Source organism: Bos grunniens, chromosome 17 (genome assembly GCF_055505025.1).
Source record: "Bos grunniens cultivar Pamir isolate PY7600 chromosome 17, Bosgru_T2T1.0, whole genome shotgun sequence".
Taxonomy (NCBI): Eukaryota; Metazoa; Chordata; class Mammalia; order Artiodactyla; family Bovidae; genus Bos; species Bos grunniens.
In genome coordinates this window covers 68,442,437-68,466,379 of record NC_141181.1, presented here as the reverse complement: position 1 = coordinate 68,466,379, position 23,943 = coordinate 68,442,437, and the positions used below count along the sequence as shown (strand labels likewise).

Sequence of the window (23,943 nt, the reverse complement as noted above, 5' to 3'; positions counted from 1 at the left end):
ACCAGGAATTCTCATCTTCAAAGACATTCAACCAACCCCGTGACTTCTAAAGTTAACGAAGGGACAGGAAGACTGGCTTGTTTACCTGCCAACCGGTTTTTAAAGACAACATCCTGTCTTCTGGAGCTGTACTCTAACACTGTATTCTAATTGCATGAAGTTCATCTCATATGCCACACTGGTAAGAGTATTTGAACCAAACAGATACATATACGATTGTATTCCCTCAAGGTGTTTAAAGTTACATTGCCTGAACTATACCCCTTACTGTAGTTTATTTCAATGAAATCTAAACACGTTAGGTATTGCTGTCAAAAAACTGTATGTAAAACCACTGCTCAAGTAGGAAGAACCCTGGACCTGGTGAACTGATTATACTAAATTGTCACTATCTACTTAGGCTTAGTTTTCAAATCTATAAAAATAAATTAGGTAACTTTTAGCTGTGATTTTCAATTCAGGTAGAAAAGGTAACTGCATTGAAAACTCTGCCCACCCACAAATAGGGATCCACATTTATCCAATAATGGTCGTAAACATACAGGCAATACTGCCACCCAGTGACCTGTCAACTCAAGAACGGAACGACCATGTTACTGAACATTAAGGACTTTTCCTACTTCCTGGACTTGCCCAAACTTGCTGATTTCAGTTTACTTAAATGCAGAAATACAAATGCCTCAAAAAGTCCAAAACACTTAAGAAGTTTTATTGAAAACAATAAAATACAGAAACACCATATTCTCATTTTAAAGTAAAACTGACAGCATCTTCCAGAACTTTCCTAGTATTCCACCTTTCTTATCACTATTTAAAAAACAAAGCCAAGTCCCAGATCCAAAATAATCAATGAACCTGCTGGTAAATATTCTTCTTATGGTTAGAGCTACCACCCTACTTTCTTTTTTTTAATTGGACATTTGCACCTTTTCAAGAATGAGTAGCAATTTTTGATTAATATCTGTAAGAACTGGACTTACTTTCTCCATATTAATTAAAAAACAAAACCACACACACCCTAATCAAACTCAGAGGAAATATACATTTGTTCATTAAAGCTCACCTGCTTTAGATAACCGTTTCTCATCACACATTAGCATAGTAAGCCAATGTTTGATCCATGCTGTAAAAGTTTTACAAAATGAAAAGACCTGTTAATTCCCGAGGGAAACCTTAAGGCAAAAACAAAAACCTTACCCTACAAAAAGGGAAACAAAGCAAGTCATGGGGCCTGTGGAAACGGCTCAGATGAGTAAGCACCACAAGGATGAAGAAAATTTTTGTACAAACGAATGCGGGTTTAAAGAGGTGCACTGAACATCCATGTTTCCCGCAGAAATGATGATCATGTCAGATAAAACGACTCCTGAAACAAGTTCTGCCTGGATTTCAATTAAACAGAATCCTGCTAGTTCTCTCCTACATAAAGCTGTGGTATCAGAGCCTTGTTCAGAGAGCTCTTCCTACTGTTCACTATACAGACCTGGATCCCAGGCCTGTCCAACACCCCTACAGAGGACAGTGTAAGTGTGTGTGTGTCCTTTGGAAAACTGTCATCTCTTCTTCACCTCAACACTGGGCCTAACTCCAAATTCCAGGCAGTCACTTCCTCTTTATGAGCTGTAGCAGAACTAACTTTTTATCTGGAGACTTCTTTAAGGCTACAAATGTTACAAGTTGGTCCCATTAAACAATGACCTAGAGGCAGCTGACATGGCGTGAATCAAACACGTGCATGTTTCAACAGAACACAGTTTACATTCATCTCTAAATCTGAGATTAAGAAACTAATAGCTGGTTTCCAACTGGTTTCAATACTGGTTTGAAGTCTGAATAATTTTACTGTGTAGACATTAAATATTTTGTTTAAATATTAAACATTAAATCTTTTCCTGACTATCCAGACAGAAATAGAAAAAGCAGGAACTACAGGCAGAAGAAACAGTCTAGTTAACAGACTTGTGACTTCTACACCATCTGTAACAAGGGGAGGGACTTCGGCATGGGTTTCAAAATTGCCTGGGAGCTGCCTCCTAAAGTCACCTCTACTTGGCATAAACCATTTTTTTCTACACAAGGTATGTGATTCCTACAAAAGAAAAGAAACCCAGAAAACAAAACAAAAAGAACTGGGGTGGTCTCCTGCTGTCTGATTAAAGGGCCAGTATTACACTCATTTAATAAGTTATAGTGGGTATTCTGTAGCACTAAAGGGACGGTCACTTTACTTTGTACTACTGAGTCCTTGCCACGCAGAAGAGCTGTTCCTGAGAAAAAAAATACTTCAATCCTGGTTACTCTCAAGAGGACACCCTGAGCCTGGGTAGTGTCCTCCGGATGATGATTTCTGGCTGGCAGGAAGCTATTCTCTAGTAACTTCTAGGCTTACTGCACAAAGAGTTGAAGCACCAGGCAAACTGGCTATTTCAGTAAATCTCAATGTCACTTGCATGTGCTCAGTTGATTATTCAACCTTTCCTAAATTAACATTAAAAAAAAAACAAAAAACAACTTGCTTCTACAGGCACATTTCTTTAACTACTGAAATAATATGCTGGGCTGAGCTGATACGGCACTTCCTCAGGATGACTTAAGGAAGCTTCTCCCAGAGCCAGTTCACACACTGGTTACCTCACGATCTTCTAAACTATCACTCAAAGTCAATTAGGCTGTAAACATCACTGAAGAGCTGGGTTTATGGATTAGGGAAACCGAGGAGCAACAGTAGCACACGGCAAAACAAGCCTCGGAGGAAAAACCTTTTCTTTGTATTTTCCATTGCATTGTCAAGAGGCAAGAAGGGGAGCCACAACACTACTGGCTATTTAATCAATAAAGCTACACTGAACTGACAACTAATATACAAGTTTCAGAGCCTCTGTTAAATTCCCCAGCAATAGGCCTAAGCTACTGTCATCCTCCTCCTCCCCAGTAATATCTAGTTACCATTATAAACAGAGCTCATTTATCTGAAGTTGTGGCTCAACTGTCAGGGCACACTTGTAGTAGGGAGAGCACTCTTTTTTTTTAATGCATCTTTTTCAGCTCAAGTGTCTGAATATTCTCCAAGTATCTGAATGACTTAGATGATGTGACAGATGACTTAAAAGTCACATACAGCTTCTACACTCAACTCTGCAGAATGTACTCTCACATTCCTTTAATAAGCCCCCTAGAAAACTGCTTTTCCCTTGAGACAAGTTTCCTTGGCAAGAAGTTGAAGTTCAAGAAATGGCTACCCAAAATCAAGAGTCCCACCCCAAATCACAGGTGGAGATATTACACCCGTTTCAAAACTTTCAAGTCCCTATACTGTACAAGCAGGCTCATGACTGAACACATAAGCTCTGCAACATGACAACTTTAGTGTAGAAACTGGTTTCTAGAGTTCCATCTCCTCTTCTGTGCAAGCAGCTGTCTCCAAACTATTGTAAACAGGCAACCCTGTTGGCCGAGGTTCCAAGAACAGTTCAGTTCTTTGAGGAAAGGCAGTGCCAGCAGCTGCGTGCTTAGTTTGGCTCTCTCCTGTGTAGTTCTTAGCATTAGATGACGGCTTTGGCTTATCAGAAAGGAGTTCAGGGAGAGGTTTCCAGAGCACAAGCTCCATGGAAGGACGGCTCCTAAGACAGGAAATACATATTTGTATCAACAACTTTACAAAGCAGAAATAAAAGACATACGTTGAAAAACTAATGTTTGCAAGCTAGTATATAAAAATTGATGGGAGGACTTCCCTGGTGGGCTGGGGGCTCCACATTGGGAAGACACTCCCAATGCAGGGGCCCGGGTTCCACTCCTGTTCAGGGAATTATATCCCACATGCTGCAACTAAAAGATGCTGCGTGCCGTAACTAAGATCTGGGCAGCCAAAAAAAAAAAAAAATCCAAAAATAAAAACCAAAAAAAAACCACGGATGCAATGTGATAAAAATAGGGAGAATTATGACAATCCAAACTTATCTTTACAAAGGCCACTCAAGTACATAAAATTTTAGAGTTCTGCACGCATTGTAAGCAAAGCAACTGGCTGCACTGAATGCTGTGATTAGAATATAAATGTTCAATATGAAACACAGAGGCCCTTGATTTAACATTATAGTTTCTTCTTAAATTGTGGTTAGTATTAGCAGACGTCGGTTTTTATCTTGTACTAAACCATTATAAATAAAAAGAAACACTGGCTAAATACACTAAAAATATCTCAGCAAGCCTTTTGCTTATTAGTACAGCTATGAAGTATATAATGCTTTGTGCAGTAAGCCACTATCTGTGTCTACCACCCCACAACCTATTTCATCTAGTGATGGTTTGATGGTTTCTGGGACCCAAGTGCAAGGCAAAATAAAACACAAACAATGAAGAACACCCCACAAAGGTTAGCTTCTGGAAAACTACCAAGAGCAGCAAGTGCTAATGCTTTACACTGGGGGGCAATGTGACCTGCTTACTCGTGGCTAAACTATTTACCCACCCTCAGGGCTGGGTAGTTAATTATAAGCTCAAGCTAGGAGGCTAATGCAAAACCCCATGAGCTAACATCCAGCAATAGGAGAAACCACAGTGTCTAAAGACAGTCATCTACCTAGTACCAGTGGGACTGGTAGCCTAAGAGAAGTTTTCAGATATCTGACACTTACTCTCACAGTACCAAGTCTACTGAAAGTCTTTTCTAGGAAACACCTACAGGGCACTTTATATCTTGCCTACTACAGTTGGCCCTCCATATCTGTGGGGTTTTGATTTGGACCATTTTATATAAGAGATGTAAGCATCCCTGGATTTTGGTATCTGTAGGGGTCCTAGAAGCAATCCCCCATGGATATTGACAGACAACTGTATTTTACAGAGTAAGGGACCATCTTGAGACCATCGAAGTCCAAGGACGATGATTAGTCATTATCATGAATTACAGGCTACCATTAGTTTTATGTTAATGGGGCCCAGGCTGCTTTGCTTTTTAGGTTCTTACGCTTGCTTTCATTTCCTCTGTCTCACAGTGAGATACAAATATGAGCTCTAGACTGTGGCCTCTGTGATAACTTTTTTGACTGCTGGTAAACTTTTCACTTTTTTCCAAGGTCTTAATGGTGGTCCAAGATAACTGAGAGAGCCACGTAAACAGGTAGTTTTCAAGTGTGGTTCTTACAACCTATCACAGTAATTTGAGAGAATGGGTTCTTTCTTGCCAATCCTCCCATTCCCAAGTATTAGACTATGGGTGCATTTCCGGACTTCAAAACAACCCAGGGGTAAATAGGCAAGGCAGCCACTCCTGTGAACTTCCAAATCCCACTTGCACAGCATTCTGCTCACCCCAATGAACTAAGAAAAGGTCTCCAACCTGGGCTAAACATAAAGCCTACTGAGCTTTCACTTAGTTGGTGATCAGGAAGTGTTTAGAGACATTGGTTCTTCCTTTTAAGATCATAACAGGGGACTTCCCTAGTGGTCCAGTGGTAAAAAATCTGACTGCCAATGCAGGGGACATGGCTTTAATCCCCTGGTGCAGTATTTCACAAGCTGAGGGTCAAGCCCATGCAACGCAAACACTGAAGCCTGTGCACCCTAGAGCCTGTGATCTGCAACAAGAAAGCATCACAACTGGAGAGTAGCCCCAACTGCTGCAACCAGAGAAGGCTTGTGCACAACAATGAAAACCTAGCACAGCCAAAAATACATTTAAAAGAATTTTTAAAAAAGATCAGAGCTGAATGGAAACGAGAAACCAAAACTTACATGGACTCAATCATCTTTTTTGTAAAGATTTCATCAAATTCCCTCTTCAAACCTGTTTTCATGGTATCAGAAAGGACAAGGCTGGGGAGACGGTTAATATTTCTGTCAGCTTCAACTTCTTCATCTTCGTCAATTATTCTAAACAAAGGCAGATGCAAAGAAAAAAAATTATTTGGTTAAACATATATTCTATTAATTGGACAAAATTTTTAAAATAAAAAAGGATAAACTCAACAGGTGCTACAGCAAAAGGTTAAGTAAAGTATGAAACTCTACTTTGGAGAGAAGGAAGTATATACACAAGAGCTACATTTGACAAAAAAGATACCAAATTTGAAGGCTAAAACCCTCATAAACCAAAAAATTAATATTCAGAGATAGTAAATGAAAATATTTAGTACAGTTCTATGAAAAACGCTTACTTTAACATTTAAAGTGCATACTTTAAGCTTCTTGATTTTTATTGTTTGACAGGCTTAGGATTAAGGAATCACCAGATGATGAATTAGACTAACTTGAAAGAGAGGAGATGTTACACAGGGACAACAAGAAGCCAGACGGATATGCTGTCCATTTACCTGTCCTCAATTTCCTGAAGCCTCCTTCGGGCAACTTCACACTGTGGTTCCCCCGTTGTCTGATCCATCTCTTCACAAATAACATCTAACATGCCAGGTGCAGAAAGGCCACTAGTGCATGGATTTACTCCATGACCCTCTATATCCTGATGTGCACAAAGAATCCAGTCATTAGGACCAGCACAGAGCCCTGCTTCAGTTAGCCTTTTCTTTCTTACTGGACAACTGAAAAAAAAAAAAAAAAAAAATCAATGAAAATCCTGACTGATACAAATGAAACATGTATCACCACCATTGCTAATAAAATTCTGCTATGAAAAAAACTCTTAACTTTTGACAGTATGTGATTACAAGATGGAAAATCACGCATTTTCTTTTCTGTCATTCTCATAGCCACCCTGAGATGTTTCCCTTAACATCTGTCAAATTAGGTTGCACCTGCAAGATTTTGCCTTTCCAGATTAGAAGCGTTTGATATGAGAACTTAAGAGTCATTCTTACTTACTCAGCTCTGGAAAGGTCAAGTGGAAAGTAAAGAAACCAAGAATCACAAAGTAGCGATTCAGGGCCAGCCATACTTTTTCATACTGCTGCTGCTCCATTACACTGGGCATATGAGGAGGTGGTCTGCAGGCATCCTATATTCCCTTAGGGCAAAAATACATGCTTCATCAGGTCTGCAGCAAGTATGACAGGCGCAGGTGACACTGCTCATTTCTTGGTTCTTGCCAAAAATGGTAGAGGCTGTCATTTGCTCTATGGGTCCCTTCCTAATGGGGTGCACTTTTCTCCCAGCTTGCAACATAAACTATCTTCACTTTCTAGGAAATTTTACATTTCACTGAGACCATAAGAGTTCAATTCAGATTACTCTGCACATGTGGAAACAACAATGTAGAAAACTAAAGTGCCCCCTCTAAAGTGTCACATAAGGTGAGTTGTATTTTGGGCACCAGATTCCAGAGACAGGTGCTGTATCCTCTATGCTTTTCATAGAGGATTCTCACTAAAACCTGCCTTGTTAGGGAAGTTCAACTGCTCAAGCTCTTAACGCATACTAGTATTTGTAAGCACTACAACATGCCCAACATTTAGTTGCTGTTTAGTCACTAAGTCATGTCCAACTCTTTTGCGACCTTATGGACTGTAGCCCGCCAGGCTCCTTTGCCCATGGAATTTTCCAGGCAAAAAACTGAAGTGGGTTGCCATTTCCTTCTCTGGAGAGCTTCCTGACCCAGGGATCGAACCTGTCTCCTGCACTGCAGGCCGATTCTTTACTACTGAGGGGTGTCCTGAACAGACAACCAGCCCTGCTCTGAGTATTTAGACCAAAAGTACGTTATTGCCTGGATATCACCAAGCACAATCTCAATCATATGTTTAGCTTATTATTAGTTTTAACTCATAAGTGAGTATTAAGAATGTCTCTCCATAAATTAAACACTTCTTTAATACTAAGCTTATTATTAGTTTTAACTCATAAGTGAGTATTAAGAATGTCTCTCCATAAATTAAACACTTCTTTAATACTAAGGTATGCGATGTTCTGGAAAGCAGAAGAAAAAGTTATACACATTAAGAAATCATCTAAGAAGGAGCAGAACAACTTTATAGAGATCAATGATGATTAAGTACCAGAGAAAATGGGACATAAAAGACTTTAAAGTTCTGATAAGAGCCACTGAAGTGGCAAGCAGGCAACACACTTCTGGGCGTTCGACATCCAACTGTCCAGTCCCTTATCCTCTCAGGGCCTCAATCTCTCCATCTGCAAATTAAAGATGGTTAACTTTGAAAGTCAATGATTTTTACACTTCAAAATTTTTATTTATGACATTAGAATTATTTAATAATCTCCTAGGAAACTTCCCTGGTGGCTCAGACAGTGAACAATCTGCCTGCAATGCAAGAGACCTCAGTTTCATCCCTAGGTCAGGAAGATCCTCTGGAGAAGGGAATGGCCCACTCCAGTATTCTTGCCTGGAGAATTCCGTGGACAGAGGAGAGTCTTGGGCTACAGTCCGTGGGGTCGCAAAGAGTTGGACGTGACTAAGCAACTAGCACTTCCACACTTTCAAAAGATAAAAGCAAAGAGGTCCTTGTGCATCCACAGCAATCCCAAAGCTATAAAGAACATAAATGTTGTCTGGTCTAGAGGTTTTTTATTTTAAATTTTTTGGCCATGCCACATGACACGCAGGATTTTAGTTCCCCAATCAGGAATCAAACCCACGCCCCCTACATTGGAAGCATGGAGTCCTAACCACTGGACCACCAGAGAAGTCTCAGATTTTTAAACTGAGGCAACTTTCAAATCTACTGTCTTGTAGGTTTATTATCAACCTGGTGAGAAAATTAAAAGTTTCTGTTGGCAAAAAAAAAAAAAAATCACACAAAAGGTGAAAGACAACAAATCTGGGAAAAACACAACATACATAAAAAAGACCAATAAGTCAATAAAAGATCTGCAGAAACATAAAGAATTCACCCAAAATGAAACACAAATCGCTTAAAAGGAAAAGAGGTTCAAAATTGTATATAATTTACAAAACTTAAAAGTGATCTAATTTAATTATAAAATGCTTGCACTCATAAAAATACATATAATAATTATAAAACAAAAATCCATGAAAGTAATATTCAAAATACAGAATGCCATCAGCATCCCTATATGGTACTCTATTCCCTCCTCCCCGTAAGTACACACTGCTGCTGCTAAGTCACTTCAGTCGTGTCCAACTCTGTGTGACCCCATAGACGGCACCCCACCAGGCCCCGCCGTCCCTGGGATTCTCCAGGCAAGAACACTGGAGTGGGTTGCCATTTCCTCCTCCAATGCATGAAAGTGAAAAGTGAAAGTGAAGTCGCTCGGTCGTGTCCGACTCTTAGCGACCCCATGGACTGCAGCCTACCAGGCTCCTCCGTCCATGGGATTTTCCAGCCGAGAGTACTGGAGTGGGGTGCCATTGCCTAAGTACACACAGTCTTTTATAATAACCACGTCATTTTAAAAAATATACATTATCATGTATGTAAATATGCAATATTAAAAGTTTTCAGTTCTGCCTGGTTTTGACCCTTATATAAGGAATTATACTGAATATGTATACATTTGTGCTATGTTTCTTTTGTTCCTACTATGCTTATAAGACACATCTGGGTTGGTAAGTGTGGTTCAGTGTTTCTTTTTTGCTGAACTGAACTCAGCAAAAATTTATTATGTTCAGATACTGTTAAGGGACATTCCAATTTTGAGCCATCATGAACAAGGATGCCATAAACTTTCTTGTACATGTCTTCCGATGAGCATGTGTAGTCAAAAAAAAGAACTGCTGGGTAAATGGGTATGTGTGCCTTCAACTCATTCAAAACTGCTTCCCAAAGTGTTATAGCAATTTACATTCTTATCCAATAGTGTCTGTGAGTTCCTGGTGCTACAGAACCCTCCAATATCTGGTAGTGGAGTACTTTCTCACTGTGCTTTTAATATGCATTTCCCTAAAGACTGATGAGGTCGAATATCTTTTCATTTGTTTGGTCATTTTGATATCCTCTTTAGGGGATGTCTTTTACTCATTTTCTTTTTTAGACATGCAGTATTTTCCCTATCAGTTAAGAGGTGATCAAAAAGTTTGAAAATACAATTCTGATGAGAAGATGGAGAAACACACATTCCCAAAGTTTAAAGGAGTATAAATTGCCAACAACTTGCTTAAAATTCAAAATGCATACATTTAAAGATTGAGCAATTTCCCAGCTAGGAATCCATTTATCTAATTACAAACACAAAGAACTTAAGACCAGGTCACTTTAGATTTGTTAGTATTAAAATCCATCACGGGGAGACTGGTTAATTACCTATTCCTAGCCTTACAACAGAATTCAACTCAACTGTTGAAAAAGAAATGAGATAGAACTCTGTGTGTCCATATGCAACAAGTTACAGGAGAGTAAAATGAAAACACCAGTGTTGCAGTGTTAACAGTATGTTACTAATAAATGTAAAAAACCAGAATTATACAGCTATAAACGTGCACAGTTTTACATTATCTTCCTTAAGGGGAAACAGGCAATAAGGATAACCCTCTGGGGAGAACTGGGAGCATAAAATTTTGCCTTCTGCTAATTTTTAAAAATTTTGTGCATGTAATAATACTCATAGGCCTCAAAGTTCAAACATGACAATCGCTTATGCCTTAAGAAGCTTCCCTCTGACCTGCCCAGCTCACTGCTCTAAAAGGCAACCTGTGTTGTCAGTTCCTTGGGCCTCCTTTCAGAGACACCTGATGTTCCACCTTTTCACTTAAAAACAAATAGTTATGGATATAAAATAGGTTAAATTAAGTGACCGTTAAGTGACTAAAAAAGCACTTGAAACTTACTCATCCTCCTCTTCCTCCTCTCGCTTGTGTTTCTTTCTACAGTGAGTTGAAATACTGTTAAAACAAACAAACAAACTCAGTCAGTTGAGAAATTTACTGAGCTGGTACTTTCAGCATCCACTTTCAGGCTCCGATAATCTTGCCCACCCCACTACTATCAGCTCTCCCCTCCCTTGTCCTGTGGTATGGATATACAGGTCACACGGTCAGTCAGGTAAAGTGTTGGCTGGTCCTGACAAAAATCACACTGAAAGCTAAATTCATTGGGTCAAGACTGGGAGAGATAAACTGGGGCGACCAGCGTAGGGAAAACCTATCGGGGAAAGCACCATGGTGAGCACTTTAGTTTATGATCCCACTAGAAGGACCCATTTCTCTCCCAAGTTGCGGATGAGGAAACTCAAGAGTCCGAGAGTCGCTTAAAGTTGCCAACAACAGCTGCCGGGCGGCAGTCCGGAGGGAGCGAGGCGTGTGCGCGCCCAGGGCAGCTCCAGGCCCGGGTCTGGCCGGCTCCCACCCCCGCACGCCCACGGTGAGCAGACCTCTCCTCACTCCCGGCGCTAGCGCGCCGAGGTCGGAACCGGACCCCCGCGCTGTGCGACCTCCGCGATTTACGGCAACCGCCTGTGGGGCTATGTCTCCTCATCCTCAACTTGAGGTTGAAGAGCCCCCGCCAGGGTCGCGAAAAGGGTCAACTAGCCCGCGCAGGAGCCTACACCCGCACCCGCCGCCCGCCGGTCTCCTCACCGTCCGCGCGCCGCGCTCCCGCCGGAGCTGCTCGGGGTGGCGCGAAGTCCCGGCCGCGGGGCCAGCTCGGCGCCCTCCGTCCCCGGCGGGAAGGCCCGACCGGCGAAGGCCGGCGGCGGCTGCAGGAAGTCCGAGCCACCGCTCAGGGGAAGGCCGCTAAACGGCCGGCCGAGCGCCGCCATCGCCGGGGAGACGAGGAGGCTGCGCCCACGGCCCCGGCCGTCCGCGTCCCCGGGCTCGGCAGCAGCGGCCACAGCGACTGCCGAAAGGTACCCGCCTCTGAGCCCGCTTCCCGACCCCACGTCACGCCTTCTAGAACCCTCCACCCCAAGCCGCCCGGAGCACGCCGGGATTTGTTGTGTGTGGCGAACTGCTAGCGCGAGGGCTGCTGGGAGCTGAAGTCCTTGAGGACTACAAACAAGATGGCTTGTCGTCTTCGGGGCTGGAGTATGGCCCTACCTAGCAGAGGTCCTAGGTCCAAATCCTCACTCGTCAAGTAACCTCTATATCTCAGTTTTCTCAGTAGTAAAACCCGAAAACAGTAGTACCTATGTTTTTAAGATTGACAGGAGAAGTAAATGAATTAAAACCTCTAGAGCCCTTAGACGGAGAAGGTGATGGCACCCCACTCCAGTGTTCTTGCCTGGAGAATCCCAGGGACGGCGGAGCCTGGTGGGCTGCCGTCTCTGGGGTCGCACAGAGTCGGACACGACTGAAGCGACTTAGCAGCAGCAGCAGCAGAGCCCTTAGAAGTTCTAAGTTAGAACACTTCTTGGCACATGTAAGTGTTAGTCGCTCAGTCGTGCCCGACTCTTTGCGACCCCATGGACTGCAGCCTGCCAGGATCCTCTGTTCATGGACTTTTCCAGGCAAGAATAATACTGGAGTGGGTTGCCATTTCCTTCTTCAGTCTTCGGTGTTTTAATGTAAATGAAGTTGGTGACACTTTAGAGGAAACGGCATGGAAGATCAGGAAAACCCTCAGAGTTCTCCTGAGCGGTATTGGCAAGCCTTCCAGCCTCTCTCTGGGGGCATCTAGAGACAACTGCTTGCTAAAGGGCTAGCAGAGTTGGCCGTCCCAACCACCGATCACGACAGTTACTTCCCATCTCAGGAAACGGCACCATCGTCTAGTCTGAGTTGCTTATACCAAAGTCAATGCCCTTCAGTCAAAGACCACCAAGAACTCACACTTGTGTTGCATATGGACACATAGAGTTCTACTTCATTTCCATTTCAACTGTTGAGTGGAATTCTATTGTAAGGCTGTGTGTGGTTAGTAGCTCAGTCGTGTCCTACTCTTTGCGACTCCATGGGCCTGTAGTCCGCCAGGCTTCTGTGTTCATGGGGATTCTCCAGACAGGAATATTGGAGTGGGTTGCCATGCCCTCCTCCCGGAGATCTTCCCACCCTAGGGATCAAACCCAGTCTCCCGCATGGCACGTGGATTGATACTGTCTGAGCCACCAGGAAAGCCCCATTGTAAGGCTAAGTGTAGACAAATCTAAGTTTTTTTGTATATATTTGCAAGTAGGTAAATGGATTCCTAGGTGGAAAATTGCTGACAATGTTTTTAAAATAAACATGTTCAATACAATGAGATGCAATGCACCAAATGTTTGTGTCCATTGCACCTCATTGTATATTAACCCAGATGGAGTAGAACATGAGGTTAAAAACAAGAAGTCGAAAGAAGCAAACATCAGCAACGAGCATTTATTGAGCACTTACTTCCCTGGTGGCTCAGACGGTAAAGTGTCTGCCTGCAATGCAGGAGACCTGGGTTCAATCCCTGGGTTGGGAAGATCCCCTGGAGAAGGAAATGACAACCTACTCCAGTACTCTTGCCTGGAAAATTCCATGGACTGAGGAGCTTGGTAAGCTACAGTCCCATGGGGTGGCAAAGAGTCGGACACAACTGAACAACTTCACTTTCACTTTCTTTCACTATGCTAGGTCACTGCTTCTCATTACCTCCACCACAACTCTGTACTTCCCTGGTGGTTCAGACAGTAAAGAATCTGCCCATAATGCAGGAGACCCAGGTTTGATCCTTGGGTCGGGAAGATCCCCTGGAGGAGGAAATGGCAACCCACTCCAGTGTTCTTGCCTAGAGAATCCCATGGACTGAGGAGCCTGTCAGGCTATAGTCCATGGGGTCACAAAGAGTCTGACAAAACTGAACGACTAACATACACGTGTGCTAGGGCACTGCTTCTCATCATCACCACTTTGCAGAATAAGAGGCTAAGATTCAGAGAGGTGAAGGACCAATCTCAAGGTCTCACAGTTCATAATGGTTGTTCTGGAAATGTTTGATTGATTCCAAAACTAGTTATATCATCACCGCTTTCTACAAGGAAATAGAAACTTTTCTTCCCCTGCTGAGCATCCTCCAAATGCATATTTGAGGGAAGATCCTTGCATTAGTCAGGGTTCTGCAGAGAAATAGAAACTACAGGATGTGTATGTATGTATGTATGTATATATATATATATATAAAAGAGGAGATCTATTATTGGAATTGACTCACTTGGTTACGGAAGCCAAGAAGTCCCACCATCTGCCCTCTATAACTAGAGAACCAGAAAGCCAATGATGTAATTTAGTCTGAGTCTGAAGGCCTGGCAATCAGGGAGCTGCTGATGTGAGTCCATATCTGAGTGTGAAAGCCTGAGCACAAGGGCAGAAAATGGATATCTCAGCTCAAGCAGAAGGAGGGAGCCCGTTTGCCCTTTCTCCTCCTTTTTGTTCTATTAGGGTCCCCATGGCTCAGTCAGTAAAGAATCAGCCTGCAATGCGGGAGACTGCCTGCCATGCAGGAGACGCAGGTTTGATCCCTGGGTCAGGAAGATCCACTGGAGGATGAAATGGCAACCCACTCCAGTATTCTTGCCTGGGAAATCCCATGGACAGAAAAGCCTGGCAGACCACAGTCACTGGGGTTGCAAGAGTCGGACACGACTTAGCCACTAAACCACCACCAGAACCCCCAGTGGATTGGAGGATGCTCCCCACATCAAAGAGCCATTTGTATTACTCAGTTCCCCAATTCAAATTCCAGTCTCTTCCAGAAACATCCTTAGAGGCACACCCAGAAATATTTCACCAGCTATCAGGAAATCACTTAGCCTAGTCAAGCTGACACATAAAATTAACCATCACAATCCCTAAAAAATTGATGTTCCTGCTTTAAAAAATACAACAACCTCTATAGGACAGAGAAAAACCTATATGTTCAGGGCTTGCCAATGACATTCCAAATAGAGGACCCCCTTCTCAAAAGCAGCATCTGGGGGCCTCCCTGGTGGCTCAGTGGTAAAGAATCCACCTGCCAGTGCAGGAAACACAGGTTCAGTCCCTACTCCAGGAAGATCCCAAATGCTGTGGAGCAACTAAGCCCGTGAGCCAAAACTAGCACAGCCAGAAATGAATAAATAAAGTTATTAAAAAAAAAGAAACAAGGAAGAGTAAACTAAATACAAAGCAAGCAGAAGGGAGGAAGTAATAAAGATTAAAGCTGAAATAAATAAAGAATAGAAAAGGGACTTCCCTGGTAGTTCAGTAGTTAAGGCTCCACACTTCCAAGGCAGGGGGCATGGGTTTCATCCCTGTTTGGGGAACTAAGATCCCACATGCTGCTACTGAGACCTGGTGCAGCCAAATAAATAAACAGTTTTTTAAAAATCAAGAGAAATCAATGAAACGGAAACTTGATTCTTTGAAAAAGCTAACGCAATGTGACAAACCTTTAGCTAGACAGATCAAGAAACAGAAAGCAAAGACTCAAATTATTAAAATCAGGAATGAAAGAGGGAATTATAAGGGAAAACCACAAATACCTGTATGCCAACAAATTAGATAATTTAGATGAAATGGATACATTCATGAACAAATTAATAAAACTGATTCAAGAAGAAACAAATTTTGAATAGACCTATGATAAGAGACTGAATTAGTAATAAACAATCTTCCTACAAAGAAAAGACCAAGTCCACATGGCTTCACCAGTGAAGTCTACTGAATATTTAAAGAAAAATTGACACCAATCCTTCACAAACTCTTCCAGAAAATAGAAGAGGAGGGAAAATTTCCCAATCCATTATACAAGGCCAGTATTACTTTGATGCCTAAATCAGATGCTAACTAAAGAATGTCACTCATAATCTGGCTTTAAAAGGATTAGGTCATTAGCCACTGCAGTAGCTGACTTTCTGCCCTGAAAGAACTTCAGAGCAGAGATTAGGAATGAGGCACTCTGCTCTGGCAAATCTGGCAGAACAGGTCTGCAGATAAATAGTTTCAGGAAAGAATTTTATGAACCCAAACTCTTGCATCAAAGCACTAAAATCATTAACTAAGATATCTGTTTCTATTTTAAAATAGTACAATATTTAAATTTAAAAATCAATTGTATTTCTATACACTAGCAATGGCACCCTACTCCAGTACTCTTGCCTGGAAAATCCCATGGATGGAGGAGCCTTGAAGGCTGCAGTCCATGGGGTCTTGGAGGGTCAGACACGACTGAGCGACTTCACTTTCACTTTTCACCTTCATGCATTGGAGAAGGAAATGGCAACCCACTCCAGTGTTCTTGCCTGGAGAATCCCAGGGGCGGCAGAGCCTGGTGGACGGCCGACTATGGGGTCGCACAGAGTCGGACACGACTGAAGTGACTTAGCAGCAGCAATAAATAATCTTGAAAATGAAATGAAAATCATTTCATTTACAGGAACATCAGAGTAAAATACTTAGGAATAACTCTTAACAAAATAGCATCTGACTTTTACACTGAAATTATAAAACATTTGAAAGAAATTAAAGACAATGTAAATAAATGAAAAGTCTGCCTATGTTCATGGATCAAAACACTTAATATTGTTTAATAGTTTTTAAATTAAAAAAAATTTTTTTTGCCGCACCCAAGACATGTGGGACGTTAGTTCTCTGATCAGGGATTGAACTCATGCCTCCTGCATTGGTAGGTAGAGCCCTAACCACTGAACCACTGGGGAAGTCCAATATTGTTGTTTTAATACTGAATACGCCCCACATTGATCTGCAGATTCAATGCAATCCTTATAAAAATTCTAGCTTTTTTTGCAGATATTGACAAAGTGATTTTAAAATTCATACAGAAATGCAACTGTTGTGTAACAAAGATTTTGGCCTTTATCTCTGATTCTGGAGAGTGTTTCTGTATCCTGAGAATTACCTGACTGATAGGTGTGTGTGTATTATGAGCTCTATGGATTATTCCTCAGTTTATGCTAATGAATGAGGTGATCCCAAAAGGGGGCTGGTCATCAAAAAGACCAGCTATGTGATTAGAGGGTTGGGGCTTTGAGCCAGCCTAGCACCCAGGGAGAAAAAAAGAGACTGAAGATCGAATCCAACCACATGGCCAATGATTCAGTCAACAATATTTACACAGTAGTTCAGTTCAGTTGCTCAGTCGTGTCTGACTCTTTGCGACCCCATGGACTGCAGCACACCAGGCTTCCCTGTCCATCACCAACTCTCGGAGTTTACTCAAACTCATGTCCATCGAGTCAGTGATGCCATCCAACCATCTCACCCTCTGTTGTCCCCGTCTCCTCCCGCCTTCAATCTTTCCCAGCATCAGGATCTTTTCCAATAAGTCAGTTCTTCAAATCAGGTGGCCAAAGTATTGGAGTTTCAGCTTTAACCTCAGTCCTTCCAATGAATATTCAGGACTGATTTCCTTTAGGATGGACTGGTTGGATCTCCTTGCAGTCCAAGGGACTCCCAAGAGTCTTCTCTAGCACCACAGTTCAAAAGCATTAATTCTTCGGCTCTCAGCTTTCTTTATAGTCCAACTCTCAACATCCGTACATGACTACTGGAAAAACCATGGCTTTAACTAGACGGACCTCTGTTGGCAAAGTAATATCTCTGCTTTTTAATATGCTGTCTAGGCTGGTTTTACACAGTAAAACCCCAGTAAAAACTGGATGCCAGAGCTCATTGGAGCTTTCTGATGATGAACACATAGATATGCTGGAGGATGAAGCACTCTGAATGCATAGGGAGAGGTCATGGAAACTGCACTCAAGAACACCCCTCCTCCCCACTACGTCTTATACTAGACATAAGATGTACCCTTTCTTTTGTACCCTTACAACACAGCTGTAATCAAAGTATAACTTCCCCTCAATTCTGGGAATCATTCCAGTGAACTGTTGAACCTAAGAGGTGTCACGGGAACCTCCTGGATTTGTGGCTAGTCTGTCATAAGCATAGGTGACCCCACTTGACGCTGGCATCTGAAATAAGGGAAATCTTGTTTGACCCAATCCTGTGCCCTTAAACCTGGTGAGTCTGATGCCAACTGTAGATGGTTAGTGTCAGAATTACACCGCAGTATTGCACTCCTGTCAGAATAGCAAGGGACCCGGAAAGCCAAACAATCTTATAAAAGAACAACAGAGTTAGTGAACTCAGCCTCTCTTCTATGATGAGAAAAACACACGGGGTTCTGAGTTGCTGCCCAGACATTTTACAGGGTGATAACCCTGATCACACCCAGAGTCTGAACATCTAGATAAGGACTTGAGTTTGGGGTGCTTGCTGCTCAGTTCTCACTTTGCTTTTCCCAGGGCACCTTTTAAAGTAACCACTTAAGAGTTAAGTGGTTAAGTAAAAAATTAGTGATCTCCACCCCAATTACTTTATAAGTAATAAGTGCTTGCTACCCTGCTCTTTGAGGCTTCCAAGGTGGCTCAGTGGTAAAGAATCTGCCTTCAGTGCAGGAGATGTGGGTTCGATTCCTGGGTCAGGAAGATACCCTGGAGGAGGACATGCAATCCACGCCAGTATTCTTGCCTGGAGAATCCCATGGACAGAGGAGCCTGGAGGGCTACAGTTCATGGGGTCACAAAGAGTCGGACACAGCTGAGCAACTGAGCACATATACCCTGCTCTCTATCTCCAGCTCACTCCTGAGGTGAGACTGAGGATTGCCCTTCCCCCACTCATTATAAACCACCCCACCTCCCATCTGGGATCTATAAGTAAAAATTCTTGTAACTTACTTCCTTTGTGTGGGCATATTGAAACTTTGCCTTCAATCAAAATCACCCCATGAGTTTCACTTCCCCAAAGTGGGAGCTCAGATGCTGAGGGAACTACCTTGGTACCCCATGTGGTGTTCTGTGCCCCGTTATTCAGCAGATCATAATCTGCATATTCTTAATTCAATACACCATCTCCTCAGCACACGTTCCAATTTCAAAACAGCTACTCTGCTCTTCAAAGCCCTAATTTCTCCATCTGTGAAATGGGGCTGATAGTTCCTGCCTGAAAGGGCCCATTGGAGGATTCAGGGAGAAGGGGAGTATAATGTACTTATTAAATGCCCGTCCACCAGATCTCTTTGCCCTGCCCAGACATTCTTCCTCAGCTGCTGGCATCCTCCAGTTGCCTACTGAACATCTACAGGAAGTTCCAAGGACACAAACCCAACCTGTTCAAATAGAGCTCAGTCCCTCCCTCAGCCCTTACCCCAAGCTGCAGCTCCTCTTCCCGGGTCAAGGCTTCTCCATCTCCCCAGTGCTCACACCAGGCACTTGAGGTCCCCTTACTCAGCCCTCACCATAGCCAATTACCTGCCAAGTCCTAATGGTCACACCTCCTAGAATGCTCTTGGATCTGTCCACTTACTGTCCCCTCACCACCACGTTGCCTTTGATCAGAAACTATGAGCTGTCAGCTCTACCCAAGTCTCCGGATGTGTCTCTTTCTCTAGTTGTCTACACCCTCCTGATCTGGCTGCTTCCTTCTGAACACCATCCCTACCCCTTCCTTGCTCCTGCTGTCACCTCCTTGCAATAAGAGTCTTCTTTACTTTCGTGCATGCCATTTTTCCTGCTAACCTACCAGAAAATGCTAATGCCTTCTAACCTTCAAGATTCAGCTTACCATGAGGCACCACCTCCAGGAAGCCTCTGTGATTCCACCTCTAACCCTTGGTCAAGGTTAGGGGCTGCTCTTCTCTGCTCCCACATCATTCTGTGCTTCCCACGAATATTTGGTGAGTGCATCGCCAGGCCTTGTGCTGAGCACTTCGTGTCCATTATTTTATATCCTCTTCACTCTTGATGTCATATTTGTACTTTGTCATGATTAAGGCTGGTGCTATAGTTATGCTTGTTTTACAGATGAGAAAAATGTACTTAACTGCTCGAGGTCACACGGTAAGAGGAACTTCCAGATGCAAAACCCAGTTCTGTCTGAATCTCTGAAATCTTCGGTATCACAAGTAACCTAACTTCCTTCCTCAGTCCACCGGATAAGCTGTCTCATTTTTTAAAAAAACCATTGAATTGTACACTTTATTATTATTTTTTTACTTAAAAAATTTTTTTGGCCATACCACTTGGTATGTGGGATCTTAGTTCCCTGATCAGGGATCGAACTCATGACCTCCTGCATTGGCAGCACAGTCTTAACCATTGGATCACCAGGAAGTTCCTGAACTGTCTTATTTTTTACCTTACTGCCATCACCTCCTCTGCAAAAGCCTTTCTCGCTTCTCTCCTTTCGCCAGCTGACTTAGCTCTTTCTTGCTTGTCTGTTTCCATGGGCAGTCCCAGGGAAATTTTCTGTTAAAATCCCAGTTCCAGCTTCTCTTAAAAACAATCCAGAGATGGTCAACACAGCGTCTGAATCTCAGCATGGCAGCAAGGACTAGGGTCAAGTAGCATCTCCTTTTCCCCCCACAGCTTTGGGATGGGGCATGTTCTAATTCTTCCAAGACCTCACCCCTCTCTGATGGCAGCCCCTTCCACCACCAACGCTCTGTGTGTTTCCTGCCTGGAGCCCTCACCCCTCTCAACTCTCCTGACTTTCTCTTGCCTTCCGACTGCGGCCCCTAGAAAGGAAAAATGGTGTCGTCTCTTTCTTTTTTCATCTGGCCCCATCTGATATAACCAACATGTTATCAAAAGTGACAGAACCAAAGGAATTCTTTGCCAAAGCAAAGCTTTAGTCTGCTGCAGCTGTTTGTCCCTTGCCACTGAACACACTAGGTGGTCACTTAGCAGCATCTTTCTTTTTGCCTGCTGCTGTTGCTGCTGCTAAGTTGCTTCAGTCGTGTCCGACTCTGTGCGGCCCCGTAGATGACAGCCCACCAGGCTCTGCCGTCCCTGGGATTCTCCAGGCAAGAACACTGGAGTGGGTTTCCATTTCCTTCTCCAGTGCATGAAAGTGAAAAGTGGAAGTGAAGTCGCTCAGTCATGTCTGACTCTTCGTGACCCCATGGACTGCAGCCTACCAGGCTCCTCTGCCCATGGGATTTTCCAGGCAAGAGTACTGGAGTGGGGTGCCATTGCCTTCTCCATTCTTTTTGCCTGATTGTGGTCAAACAGGAAAAAGCCCTTTAGCAATCATAGACTACTGGTCATATAACTCCCTCAACTGTGACAGGACTGCCCCTTGGCTTCTGTGGAGAAAACAGTTAACTCAGCTGCCCTGAGATTGAGTGAAGCTATAGTGAAGTTGCTCAGTCGTGTCCGACTCTTTGCAACCCCATGGACTGTAACCTGCCAGGCTCCTCCGTCCATGGGATTTTCCAGGCAAAAGTACTGGAGTGGGTTGCCATTTCCTTCTGTAGGGGATCTTCCTGACCCAGGGATTGAACCCAGGTCTCCCACATTGCAGGCAGATGCTTTACCATCTGAGCCACCAGGGAATCCCAAGATTGAACATCCTTAGAAAGTGCTGCTCACAAGGTTGGCCCTTGGTTGGTGCCTGGGAACTTGGATTTGGGGAGTTTCCCTGGTGGCTCAGATGATAAAGAATCTGCTTGCAATGCAGAAGACCCGGGTTTGATCCCCGCGTCAGGAAGATCCCCCTGGAGGAGGAAATGGCAACTCATTCCAGTATTCTTGCCTGGAGAATTCTATGGACAGAGGAGCCTGGAGGGCTACAGTTCACGGGGTCAAAAAGAGTCGGTCATGACTGAGCAACTAACACTTTCCCTATTTCCAGAACTGATAAGAGTGGTTCACTCTACCTAAGTTATTTGTACAACGTTGTTGTTCAGCCGCTCAGTTGTGTCCTACTCTTTGTGATCCCATGGACTGCAGCACGCCAGCCTTCCTTGTCCTTTACTGACTCCCAGGGTTTGCTCAACCTCATGTCCTTTGAGTCAATGATGCCAACCAACCATCTTGTCCTCTGTCGTCCCCTTCTCCTCCTGCCTTCCATCTTTCCCAGCATCAGGGTCTTTTCCAATGAGTCGGCTCTTTGCATCAGGTGGCCAAAGTACTGGAGCTTCAGCTTCATCATCAGTACTTCCAATGAGTATTCAAGAGTTGATTTCCTTTAGGGTTGACTGGTTTGATCTCCTTGCAGTCCAAGGGGCTCTCAAGAGTCTTCTCCAGCACCACAGTTCGAAAGCATCAATTCTTTGGTGCTCAGCCTTCTTTATGGTCCAACTCTCACATCTGTACATGACTACTGGACCTCTGACTATATGGATCTTTGTTGGCAAAGTAATGTCTCCGCTTTTTAATATGCTGTCTAGGTTTGTCATAGCTTTTCTTCCAAGGAACAAGTTTCTTTTAATTTCATTGCTGCAATCACCATCTGCAGTGATTTTGGAGCCCAAGAAAATAAAGTCTGTCACTATTTCCATTCCCCACCCCCACCCCCATCTATTTGCCATGAAAAGATGGGACTGGATGCCATGATCTTAGTTTTTGCTGTTCATGCAAGCAATGTAGTTTATGCTGAATACCTGTTTTCTTTCTGGAAGTTGAATTTTGGCACATGCTAAACAAAGAGTGCTTACATAACCAGCACTCAAGAAAAACTCTAGGGACTGAGTCTCTAACAAGCCTCCCCTGCAGACAGCAGTTTCACACTTTCGTTGTCACAGCTTGTTGCTGGGGGAATTCAGTGTGTTTTCTGTGACTTCCCTGGGAGAGGAACCTTGGATGCTTGTGCCTTGTTTTGGTGGGACTTCATCCCATGTGCTTTTTCTCTGTGCTGACTTTAGCTTTGTATCCTTTAGCTGTGATAAACCGTAGCCATGAACAGGACTATATACCAAGTCCTGTGGGTTCTCCCACTGAGTCAGTGAAGCTGAGGGTGGTCTCGGGGACACCTGACACAGGTTATCTCTGCTTGTCTGGATCCCACTTCCCTGAGGCCTTCTTCCCTGGTTCCCACAGTGGGGAGTGATCGTCCCCTAGGCCCAGTGAAGCTGTATCAGCAGACTTTGGAAACGGGGTCTTGGATCAAATCCTGCTTCGGCTGGCACGGTGCAGGCCCAGGTACGTGGCCCCTCTTGTAAAGATTGGTCAGTACCCATGGCTGGTACTTAATCATGGCTGGTTTAACCTCCCTAAGAGCACAGGCTTTGCAGGCAGACCTGGGTTTGAATCCCTGCTCTTAATTCTCTTACTTTCTGTGATCTTGTCTCTTCATCTGTAAAATGGGTGGAATTGGGTTTAATTTGATGGAACCATGCAAAGTACTGCCCATAGTGCCTGGCACACAGTCACTGCGCAGCAAATGGGAACCTTTATCATTGTTTTGGTTGTCGGTATTGAAAGTCCTCTCCCCAAATAGACAGGAAACATCTCACTGTTTTTTGTTACTTTCTCAGGTTCCAGCATTCTCTTACACAAACTAGGTGCTTGAAACTAGGCATTGAAAGGATAATATTTTACTCTGTAGCGAAAGGCATGAGTTTGTTGCAAAATAAAAACCACAGAAGTCATTACCATTTAAAAAATCACCTTTGAGTGATTACATGCCATGCACGGTGCTAAACAGTTTGCATAGACAATTCATTCCATTTACTCTTTACAACCTTGTGAGCGCGGTGCTATTATCTTTATCGCCATTTTTGTTTTGGCCGTTGCGCTGGGCATTAGAAGAAAGCCAATAGGAAGGCCAGCCACTCATACTCCTGTGGGCTTTCACATCCACCGGGAGTTCTAAAGGAACCTACTGAATTATTGTGTAGGTGTGATTTTGTTCATTTTTTGGCCACACCGTGTCATGTGGGATCCTGGTTCTCTGACCAGGGATCAAAACTGCACCCCCTGCCCCTGCATTGAAAGCGCAGCCTCAATCCCTGGACCGCCAGGGAAGCCGCTATCATCACTGTTTTGAAGATGAGGAAATGAAGCTTAGCACAACTGTGGACTCATGCAAATTAGCGGCAGAGCTGGAATTCAAACCCAGGCATATTATTAATAATCTACTGAGGCTGCTGTAACGAAATACCACAGACTGGGTGTCTTAAACAACAGAAGTTAATTTTCTCATGGTCTGGAGGCTAGAAGTCCAAGATCAAGGTTGCCATCAGGGCCAGTTTCAGTAGGTTTATAGACAGTGGGCATCTCCCTGGCTTTCTGTTGGGGCCTTTCCCTGTGCATGACTGTGAAAAGACTGAGCAAGGAAGCTCTCTGGTGTCTTTTCTTGTAAGAACACTCATCCTGTCAGATCAGGGCTTCACCTTT

At 43.5% G+C, this 23,943-nt stretch overlaps 1 protein-coding gene across 3 annotated transcripts; it reads right to left on the bottom strand.

Moving 5' to 3' along the window:
* Positions 1-688: 688 nt before the first annotated feature.
* On the bottom strand, positions 689-20,805 carry CCDC117 (coiled-coil domain containing 117). Of its 3 annotated transcripts, none has more exons than XM_086348516.1 (5): positions 19,388-20,805; positions 10,697-10,750; positions 6,315-6,539; positions 5,737-5,874; positions 689-3,620 (listed from the first exon to the last, which is right to left on the bottom strand). In XM_086348516.1, the coding sequence occupies exons 1-5, from the start codon at positions 19,540-19,542 to the stop codon at positions 3,383-3,385; spliced, it is 810 nt and encodes a 269-aa protein (XP_086204642.1). In that variant the 5' UTR covers positions 19,543-20,805; the 3' UTR covers positions 689-3,382. The 3 variants fall into 3 exon arrangements, with proteins under 3 accessions (XP_086204642.1, XP_086204641.1, XP_086204643.1); XM_086348515.1 differs by lacking the exon at positions 19,388-20,805 and adding an exon at positions 11,444-11,748; XM_086348517.1 differs by lacking the exons at positions 10,697-10,750; positions 19,388-20,805 and adding an exon at positions 7,950-8,077.
* Between the last annotated feature and the right edge of the window lie 3,138 nt (positions 20,806-23,943).

What these genes read in the sequence shown, in the direction of transcription:
- CCDC117 (XM_086348515.1), bottom strand. Translation starts at nt 11,625, where the DNA reads ATGGCGGCGCTCGGCCGGCCGTTTAGCGGCCTTCCCCTGAGCGGTGGC. An exon ending in GAGGAGGAAGAGGAGGATGA is followed by an intron (nt 6,540 to 10,696) that starts GTAAGTTTCAAG and finishes TTTTTTTTTCAG; the next exon opens with TTGTCCAGTAAGAAAGAAAA. An exon ending in AAAAAGATGATTGAGTCCAT is followed by an intron (nt 3,621 to 5,736) that starts GTAAGTTTTGGT and finishes TTCCTGTCTTAG; the next exon opens with GAGCCGTCCTTCCATGGAGC.